Source organism: Nicotiana tabacum, chromosome 6 (genome assembly GCF_000715075.1).
Source record: "Nicotiana tabacum cultivar K326 chromosome 6, ASM71507v2, whole genome shotgun sequence".
NCBI lineage: Eukaryota > Viridiplantae > Streptophyta > Magnoliopsida > Solanales > Solanaceae > Nicotiana > Nicotiana tabacum.
Window position 1 is genome coordinate 86424557 of NC_134085.1, and position 10652 is coordinate 86435208.

The 10652-nt window shown below is 34.3% G+C and overlaps 2 protein-coding genes across 7 annotated transcripts; one reads left to right on the forward strand and one right to left on the reverse strand.

Annotated features, from left to right (window-relative positions):
• The first annotated feature begins 1082 nt into the window (after positions 1-1082).
• LOC107791656 (SUN domain-containing protein 4) lies at positions 1083-5380 on the forward strand. 4 transcript variants are annotated; one of them, XM_016613753.2, is made up of 5 exons: positions 1083-1467; positions 2291-2464; positions 2703-3988; positions 4115-4200; positions 5070-5380. In XM_016613753.2, the coding sequence occupies exons 2-5, from the start codon at positions 2302-2304 to the stop codon at positions 5296-5298; spliced, it is 1764 nt and encodes a 587-aa protein (XP_016469239.2). In that variant the 5' UTR covers positions 1083-1467; positions 2291-2301; the 3' UTR covers positions 5299-5380. The 4 variants fall into 4 exon arrangements, with proteins under 4 accessions (XP_016469239.2, XP_016469238.2, XP_075111000.1 ...); XM_016613752.2 differs by having other exon boundaries at positions 1086-1467; positions 2236-2464; XM_075254899.1 differs by having other exon boundaries at positions 1101-1467; positions 2286-2464.
• Positions 5381-5944: 564 nt separating this feature from the next.
• On the reverse strand, positions 5945-9617 carry LOC107773404 (putative CCR4-associated factor 1 homolog 7). 3 transcript variants are annotated; one of them, XM_075254900.1, is made up of 4 exons: positions 9478-9617; positions 8097-8178; positions 7813-7910; positions 5945-6987 (listed from the first exon to the last, which is right to left on the reverse strand). In XM_075254900.1, the coding sequence occupies exon 4, from the start codon at positions 6937-6939 to the stop codon at positions 6115-6117; it is 825 nt and encodes a 274-aa protein (XP_075111001.1). In that variant the 5' UTR covers positions 6940-6987; positions 7813-7910; positions 8097-8178; positions 9478-9617; the 3' UTR covers positions 5945-6114. The 3 variants fall into 3 exon arrangements, with proteins under 3 accessions (XP_075111001.1, XP_075111003.1, XP_075111002.1); XM_075254902.1 differs by having other exon boundaries at positions 8445-9484; XM_075254901.1 differs by lacking the exon at positions 8097-8178.
• Between the last annotated feature and the right edge of the window lie 1035 nt (positions 9618-10652).

Consider the following 10652-nt stretch of genomic DNA (forward strand, 5'->3'; position numbering starts at 1 on the left):
AGATATTTAATATGATTAATGTCAAATATCAAAATGGAGTAAAAAAATCCACTAACTAAAGAATTTTTTATATTTTTAGATAGTCAACTAAAATGAGTTTTGAATGAAGAATAATATTTTCAATTACATTATTATAAAAATAATTACTACTAAAAAATAATATTTTAGAAATTGAAATTTAAGAAAGAAATATTTCTTAAGAGATATCAACACACCAAATAAGAGTTCAAGTAGTTGTAAAAGAGTTAAGTCTAATCCAAAGAGTCATTCATTGTCTCAATATTTGATTGTTTTGCCATAAATATGAGTTATTATTTTACTTCCTAACTATTTTTAGGATCCAATGACACCGGCAAGGATGATATCAAAAAAGAAAAATAGAAGAAATGGTTAATTTTTTTCATGTAGTTAATATCCAATGATTATCTATATTTACTGAGAAAATATAAATTTTAAGATTATTTATATACAATTCAAATAACTTAAATATTTGACATGATTAGTGTTCGCGCATCCGCGCGGGTACTAAGTACTTTAAAGCTATGGGTTTTCGAATAATACTACTAAGTTATCAGACATAAACCCGAAAAAAGCAAGAAAGAGAATATATAAGAGTAAAGTTATGCGAGGGATTAACTCTTGGACAAACCAAGTAACAAAAATGAATTAGTGTAAAAATATGATTTAGTACTACATATTTTCTAATGAAAAAAAGGGTAAAAAGTGGAATACAATAATTTCACTTGTTAGATTTTTTGTTCATACAAAAAAAGGTTTGGAATATCTGGTAATTTACGCAAGGCAGTCGGCAGATAGCAGAAAAGGGCAGGCCACGTCCCACGTAGTGTACTCTGAATGGAAAACTCGGTTTGTGCGCCGATTACGCTTTTCCTGGCTGATTCCAGCTCATCAGATCTACAACTGGCCCCTTTTTTACGGTCCAAGCTGGCATTTACACGTCACTCTCTCTTTTAAATCTTCAATCATTGGACTGTCATTGTCAAACTTTACACACTCCTGTTACCCTAAACTTTCTCCACTCACTCCTTTTCGTTTACAATTACAATCGTTCGCTTCTTCAATCTCACCTCTATGTATATGTACAGTAGTAAAAGAACCCAGAAAATTCAGGGTGGATATGTAAATATAGTATATGTTTATTCACTGTGATGGTAAAAGAAAATTTATCAATAGTTTTGATAGTATAAAAGAAATCATCTTTTCTTCTTCAAATTCCTAGTCTTGACAGAGAGAAAAAGGAGAGACTTTTTCAAAAAAAGGAATAGTAGATTGTAAGAGAAAGCCGTTAGATTGGAATTATTTGAGACTGAATATATATAAAGAAGAGTTGAAACGGCAAAGACAAAAGCAGAAAAAAAGAAGATCCGTTTGGTTTTTTTGATTGGAATTCAGCGATTTTGAGGATCTATTTTTCTTGGATTTTGAAGATCCTTCAGTTGGTATCAGGTGATCTTGTTTAGTTGTTGCCTTATTTATCTTGCTTTCTTGTTTTCTTTGTACTGAATTATATGCCATTTTCATAGTTTAATTTGAATATACTGTTTTGGGTCTTTCCTATCTGGTAATTTCTTTGATCTTTTTTTTGTAATTGTTCTGGGATTTCTGTCTGATGATCTAGTCACTGAGAAAATTTGGATCTTTCCTTAATTTTCTTCTTCAAAAACGTGTTAAGGGGAAATTTCCTTTTTTTGGGTAAGTTTTGGTGTTATTTGGGATGTCAGATGAGTAGTAAATTCCCAATTCTTATTCGTCTTGTATATATTTAGAATTGACTTTAATTCCAATATTTTGTATCTGTATGTAAAAGCTTTAGCCTGAAGCAAAGCTTTTCATTTTTTTTTTTGTGTTATTAGTATACAGCTGTGGTGAGATTGATGAAGAGTAAAGGACCATCAAATGCTTTATTTGGTATAGTGTTGAGTCATGTTCTTGCTTTATTTTTCCACTTGTTAATTGTTATGCACTCTACATGCTTGACTTCTTAGAAATTGATAGTTTTTTTAACATCATATTTATATTTATGAGCACATGACTGGACTAGTTGATTGGTATGATCAATTTGCAATGCTAATCTTTGCCCAATTTTTTTGGCACCTAATCTGAGTCAAATTATGTATCATTGAGTTACCTCGAGATCGTTATGATTTTCTCTTGTGACTGAATTCAGCATTTTGAAAGATGATAAGTATAAAAGTCTTATTTCTTCTGGTATAGGCCTTTTTCACTAGCTTGTCTTGCGATTGTTAATCATTGAGTCATAGCAGATCAGATTGATGTGCAATGCAGAGATCACGTAGGGCTCTTCTGCAAAGAAGAAGAGCTTTGGAGAAGACAACTTGCGGGAGGAACCGTGTTTATAAAGTTTCTCTTTCTGCGGTTGCTGTTCTGTGGGCACTTGTTTTCCTTTTGAACTTGTGGATCGGTCATGGTGATGTTAATGAAGGTTAGTTCCATCAACTGCTTTAAGTTTGATATTAAGTCCGCAGGTTCCACCTTGTTGGAAAGGGGTGATTAAGATGCATACAAATTGTGCAAATATGTGCATAATCGACTAATTTATTAGCATCTTTGTTTAGTTAGTTTAGAAGTCGAAATTTGTCTTTCATTACATGACATTACTATTTCTCGTAAGTAAAAGCTATTATCGTTTGCCTTTAACATGTTATATTTGTTTGATTTAGATGGAGCTGGAGATTTTCCAGTACCTGTAGGATCATGGGATGAAGATAAACCTCAATATGGTAGCGGCACTTGTGCTTCTTTGCCCGAGACTGAATCTTCATCACAGGAAATCAGCTCTGAAGATTCAGCAAGGATTTTATGTACAGAGGCAGGGAAAAATCAAGTTATCAACAGAAAAACACCGGATGTTGTGCAAAACAGCAACCCCGTTCCTGCGAATCAACAGCAGGCTAGTGAGGGAAAACCAGAGTCAACTCCAAATTCAGAAAAGGATGTTTCAAAATCCGACAGATTTGCTCGTGCCGTGCCTCCAGGTCTTGACGAATTCAAAAACAAGGCATTTAACACAAAAAATCAGGGCAAAAGTGGCCAGGCCGGAGGGATTATACATAGGTTAGAGCCTGGAGGATCAGAGTATAATTATGCTTCTGCTTCAAAAGGAGCGAAAGTCCTGGCTTACAACAAGGAAGCAAAAGGTGCTTCCAACATCTTGAGCAGAGATAAGGACAAGTACCTTCGTAATCCTTGCTCAGCTGAGGAGAAGTTTGTTGTCATCGAACTGTCAGAAGAAACCCTCGTGGATACAGTCAAGGTTGCAAATTTTGAACATCACTCGTCTAACCTAAAAGGTTTTGAGCTCCTTGGCAGTCCCATTTATCCAACAGACACATGGATCAAAGTTGGAAATTTTACTGCTGGAAATGTAAGGCATGTTCAAAGGTTTCTTCTTCCAGAGCCAAAATGGGTAAGATATCTTAAATTGAATCTTCTGAGCCATTATGGTTCAGAGTTCTACTGTACATTGAGCATTTTGGAGGTGTACGGAGTTGATGCTGTTGAAAAGATGCTTGAGGATCTTATCTCTGATCAAGATAAGTTGTTTGTACCCGAACAAACTAGTAGTGACGAGAAATCTGTGCCCACTCAACATGTTTCTAATCAAGGTGAATTCATTCAAGATATTGATGATGAAATGGAGAAGGATTTAGCTGTTGGAAAATCTGATGTTAAAAGGGATGTAATGACAACTGATTTGCCTGACCAAGTGGAAGAAGTTCGTCATCAACAGGTAAATAGGATGCCCGGCGACAGTCTGAAGATACTGATGAAAAAAGTACGGTCTCTGGATATCAATTTGTCAGTTTTGGAACGATATCTGGAAGAGTTAAATTCTAGATATGGCAAAATTTTCAAAGACTTCGATTCTGAAATGGGAGAAAAAGATGCTCTTCTTCAAAATATCAGATCAGACATAAGGGGTTTATCTGAAAGCAAGGATTCCTTAGTATGTGAATTTCTTCCTCTTAGCTTTGCTCTCTTTTTTCTCTAGATTCTTGTCTATGGCATAAGCTTTTAATAACTTTACGCCAATGTTACTGATCAAAACATTCAATCATAATGCTTCTTTCAGGGTAAAGAAGTTGCGGAACTAGTATCATGGAAATCCCTTGTTTCCACGCAGCTGGAAGGTATTATCAGGGGAAATGATATTCTCAGGTATATTTTTCTCCTAATAATGGAATCCGTGAATTATAAATAGGTCATGTTATAAGGTCTCTATTTGACCTGATCCTGTTCTCTCTCTGCCTTTAAAGTAGGACGTCCTATGTCATCTTTCTGGAAATGTTTTAGTTTGAATTTGTAGGATAGTAGGCAGAACAAAGTGATATGATCATCCCTCTCTTATAATAGGGAAGCAAAGAATAGTGGAATTTCATTTTTGTGAAGTAGAGCTATGCTCTGTAGGTATGAAGTAGGAAACCATTTAAACGACAAAAAGTTAATGCAGAAATCATGTTATACATCCAGTAACTGTAGTTTCCAAAAAAACCTTTCCCCACGGCTTGATACTTATGTCTCACCAAAAGAAGAAGAGTATGAAAAGGAAGCATTGTACTATAAGGTACCTAAGCTCCCATCTACATAGAATTGATCTGGAAATTATGAACACGGAAATATTAGTTCATGCATTAACTAGAGGATTTGAAATGAACTAATCCATATGCAGCCAGCACTAATGTAGCGAGGAAGCATCAATAATGTATTGTTACAATTTTAGCATAGTAACGTTGATGTTTATTTGTTTTTCATTCTTGTCCCCAGATGTAATGGCGCAAGGGGCAGGGCGTGTGAAATTGTTTGCATTACTTTCCGTATTTTGCCGAATGAAACAGTATATTTTCCCCTGGATTTCATGTTTAACACTGAATTTTAGATGGCTAGAAGTAAATATTTTGAACAGCTGGCCAATTTCTCATAATAATGATTCATAAATAGCAAATTTGTATTACTTTTGCTCGATATTTGTAGCGGTCCACATTTTTTCTGCATTGTGTTGCTATTCTAACATTTGCATCAAAATGCAGGAAGGAGGTGGAAAAGGTTCAGAGGAATCAGGTACACATGGAGAACAAAGGAATTGTTATTTTTCTTCTATGTTCATTTTTTGGATTATTGGCTCTTGTCAGGCTTCTCGTAGATACAGTTTTGAGTAATTATTGGTCTGAAAATTCCAGGAAATTTTGTTCAGAGAGTTACTCCTGGTATTTCCTACTTTTGAGTTGTACCATTACAATTATCATCCTATCCTTGTAATTTATGTAATATAGCAACGTCAACACATACATACAACTTCATGATTGACTTTGGAAATAAACCTTATATTTGATGTCAAAAACCGTCTCCCTATTTGTGAATACATGTGTTGATGGATACTGTTACTCGATACACGTGCTGATGGGAGATAGCACGGATATTCGATGGAATAATTAAGATGCACGCAAGCTGATTCGAGATAAACTACAAGACAAACTGGAACTGAAGCCATATCGTGTCATTTAGGAAGAGGATAATACATGAACTGGACTTGAAAAAGTGATCTAGCATCATGCACAGGTAATGATAAATCAAAAAATAAATGAAGATTTTATTTAGCTAGTGAACTTGTAGCAAGTCAATATCTCGACACATCATGAGGTATTCCTTTTAAGATTATTCAAGTTTAAGGTAATTTATTTTAAGCAAAGTGCCAATTTTAATGCTTGAGGTTATTATTCATTTATATCCTCCATACGCGCACCCAACTCCCCAACAAAGCGTCAGCTTCCCTTGGTATAAAAAAACATGAAGCAAGTCACTAAGGATCCCTAAGTTTCTGAATATTACATGAGAAAGCTGCAACACAATTGGAAATGGCCGAAGAACGAAACAGAAACCTTTGTATAGCTTAAAAGCTCAAAGCTGAATAAACAATGGATTAGAAACTGAGTACCCGCAGTGAAAGTCCAAACTGTCTTACAAATACTTTATCACAATTAATTTCTTACAGACACATGATACATAACCTACCCAGCTCGACATACACTGAACCCCTTTCTCTATTTTATTTTCCAGTAAGTACACAAAGTCAATCTATTTATTATCAGATCCATACTCGACACCGAGACCATACAGGACACCTGCATACTTCTCGGTAGCGCCATTAAAGAAGTTATCTTTTAACTTCTTGAAGGCACACGAGGTTAGTAAGCTATCCGAACCTGCCTGATGACAAATACCAATTCTCTCGAGTTCCAACAGCTCCGCCAGCTTGTTCAAGCCACCATGAAGGCTATTACAGAACTTCATCAGGTGTTTGATATCATAAACCAGTGGAAAGTACACGTTAAGCAAATCAAAGAACCCTGCTTGTGTTTCCGGCAAAGTCCTACATGTTAATAGCTTGAGCAAGTATCCAAAATCATACCCACTGTGAAATGTCACCCAATGGACCCCATCATTCAAAACGATTCCAGATGACATCAAGAGCTCACCAAACCGTTTTGCATCAATTCCCATTTCATTGTTCTTCTTGAAATCAATCCCAGATTGCATCAGCAATTCGATTGAATCATTTGCAAAAATATCTGCACTTGTGTCAAATTCACGGAAGTTGAATTGCCAAATGCAATAGCGCTCGCTCCCACAAGTAGGTAAGTTTCCATTTTCATCGGAAAATGTGAGACCCAACTGAATCAACTTCAACATATCAACATTATCCTTCAAGTTCTGATAGTTATACTCATTGATATGCTTGAAATTGCCAACAGGGCGAAGCACCACCCCAGGGAACTCAGTGTCCATGGCAATGTAAGGATAGGCATCCACAATTTCACGGATCAAAGCAAACTCCTCCTCAAGATTATTGCTCCATACCTCTCTAATTTGGATAGAATCACTTTTTGGTAACACAGACATGTTCGTAGCAAAAAGAGTTGAATCTGGCGATGTTTAGAATAAGCAGGTCTGCAATTTGAAGGAAAAACGAAGTATAATCAGACTAAGCATTCTAAAGAGCCTGATGATGAAATCAATGTGAAGCCTCTTCGCAGAACAAGAATGACATAGCAACCAGATGGCATAGTTACATTTTCTTATTCGATTATAGTCTTGCCTTCTCTGAGATTGGAAACAGAGAAGGCAAGTTTTATAAATACAAAACAAACTTATCCAAGTTTTACTTATCACTTATGCTATGTCTAATGCATACAGTTTTTCTGTTAGAATAGAAATTCCTACCACATTACATGATCTATAACAAGACAAGCTCTACCCACTTCCACAGTTCTCCAGAATATTTCTAGTGGAGGCACTCCTAATATTTTTGTAGAAGGAAGTTATGTTATCCAGAAAGCTTTGGGTAGAGTACTTATGCATGAGACCAGTGAGCAAAGGGAAGTAAAAGCAATACACCAAGCCTCAAAAATATAGGCACAAACTCATATGCAAGTGCTGATCACTTGTAAATGGATTCTTAGCAGAACTATTTTAGTAACCTAACCATTCAAGGAGCAGTTGCTTCTTTTAAAATACAAGAGAAAAAAATTATGGGCATGGTTTTTAAAGCCAAGTCACAAGTCATTAAAATGCAAGAAACTAGTCCCTCTAAAAGATAGTTCTAGCTTCAGATTGTGACTGCAAATTGTTCAAAGAAGCCAGAGCAAGGATCCCATTTGTCTCTTTCTTTATAACATCATTTGATAAAACTTCGATTAACTACATATAGAAAAGGAAACACAATTCCTTTTTTTAAATAAAAATGAAACACCAATTCTAAGACATATAACTTACATATTAAGAAGGCCTGGGTACAATCTTCATCACATGGTTGACTCCAAAGCTACAACTACAAGAATATCAGGACAGCTAACACGGCACGACAGACTATCCTGCTTACACAATCATAGAACATTACAAGTTAAACAACTAAGGTCAGAATCTGAAAATCAAACAGCAGAATAGGTCATCAAGCAAGGGCCTTATATAAGCACAGCAAATTGGTCTTGTATCAAGAGACAGTACAACACAATAACACAATTTAAGCAGAAATTAAAAGAAGAAAGGAATGTGCTTACGTTCTGTGTAATCTATAACTTTCAATCTGTAAGTTTTACTCCATCTTGCTTTTCATCAACCAAAACATGCTGGTAAAATGAACTGAACGATAATGGAAATAAATGTAATTGATTAAAGCACACTCAAGCTGTCAAGAAGAGATAGAATCTGTGGATAGTATAAACCTTACAAATACAAATGTATAGAACATTTTTATATAAAATCGACATACATAAAAGCATAACCTTGTTGTTGAGAATCATATTTTGAGGTTTCAAACCACAGTAAAGTAGGATGAAATTTGAGTAATCATACTTTTCAAGTTCAAAAATAAGCAAGTAAAAGCCGACACAAAGGAACTCAATTACCAGCACAATAATGTTTCTTTTTCAATCCTCTGCTCCTCCACCCCCTTTCCAATTTCCATTTTTCAATGAAAAGAGCTCAAAACATGGAAATGAAATTAAAAGTAAAACTAACCAAGAACGATAAACACAATTAAACTTCTGCTTATTTTCCCTCTTCAACAGCTAAAACCATAAAGACTGTTTTCTCTCCTTTTCCTCTACGATTGCGACCAAAAACAACTAGCATAATCCCAATTAACCTTTAAAAGAAGTACTCCTCTTAGGGGACCCATTTTACATATGATACACTTCCTATTTGAGATCGCATAATTCTTTATCAGACTATAATAATTTCAAACATTTCTTAAAAAAAAAAAATCACGACTTCATGATCTAAAGAATTGTTGTTCAAACTTCTACCAAAGATTGAATGCTTTGACCCTTAGTACTCCTAATCACCGTTTTGGGACAAAAGGAATGAAGCAAGTAAAAATAGTAAAGCAAAAGGTTGAATTTTTGTTTATGACCAAAAATTTAGTTACTTCAAATTAAAAGAAAAAAAGAAAATTGATAGTACCCAGGAAATTGATACGCAAAATGAAGCAAGATAAAATTCATAGTAATATAAAACTCATAGTGTAATAAAAAAAATCAATTTTTGTTTATAACCCAGAAAATGAAAGAGGAAATTGATCGTTCCAAAGCTATTAACTTAAAACTTTTTTCCAAAAAAATAAAATAAATTAACCAGACAAATTGAGTCAACTGGATCTACAGAGAAGCAGACATAGAGTTCGATTCAGATGAAAAAGCTTAACTTTCAGCTAAATCGAACATCAAAACTTCAACTTCACTCAAAAATTGAAGCCACTTTGTTACAGCTTAGATGCATAATCACTTCAAAATATAGATAAAACATCATTCATCAAATCCTACTTTCGATTCATACATACATAAAACAAAAACCCTAAATAATTTTTTTCCAAAAAAAAAAAGGAGGAAGTGAAGTTGAGGTATAAAATGGATAGATCAAGAGTTTAAAATAGAAAATAACCTGATCTGAGAAGAGTGAAGCTAAGTCAAAATCAAAGAGCTCATCAAAGATGAAGAAGAAAAAGCAGAGGCCCTTATGTGAGAAAAGTGTGATGTGTAGTGATGGTGTTTTCTTCTTCTTTTTTGCTTTTTCTTTTTTGGCTTTTTATTTAATATTTATATTTATATTTATTTGAAGTCTGCTTTTGACGAGTGGGCAGGTTGTGTTTGGTTTACGGTTTTTTATTTTATTTATTATTTTATAAAAGCGCGTTAGATAATGGTCAGCTATTCATTATTAGGACGTGGTCGGAACGGGGCCCTGTGGGCTATTTCAATTATTATAACAATTGGATTGGGTTTACTATATTAGTATGGGCTTATTCAACTGACAAAGCCCATCTATCTGCATTTTCATTGCCCAACAGTAATTTTAAGCATAAATACCATAGGGACATGACATTGTATAGTCACTCCCAAAAATAATAGTCGAAAAAATATAATTATAATTTTTATATATATATATATATATATATATATATATATATATATTTATAAATAATCGATATATTTTTTATATTATTACTAGCGGATATAATTATTTTTGACTAATTGGCCAAATGTGTAACTTGCCCAAAGTCATATGTGCTAGCTTGTCGGATGGTTGTGAATAAATAGTTAGTATTTGAAAATTAGCTGAAAATAGCTACTTTTAATGTGAAAACATGATAAAATTGATAGTGTTATGAATTTCTAACTTAAACAAGTAAAATTATATAATAAGCCCCCCAAAAAAAAAAATCGTATACCAAAGCATGTATATCGTCAAAGTAAAATCAAAAACGGCAAAATCAATCTTAAAATTCTTCCCTAATTATGTTAATATTGTATGGGTCAAAATCCGATCGAGGAAATTCAGTACGAGGAGGTGATTATCGTGAGATTTGTAACTATTGTGGGCAGATTGGCCGAGGTCGATCAGTGGTCAATAAAACAGGACGTTGAGTGGCTCATCGAGGCCGAGGTCGAGCAGCATGGACAGAAGTAACGGTTTTGGAACTTTCAAAGGGAATATTCTATTGAATATTCCTTCTATTGCACCTTTTAGGGTTCTTTGGGAATATCTCATAAAATAGTAGGAGAGATAAGGCAAAAGACATGTAATATTCCATTTTGATAAGAACACTTTAAAAAGTA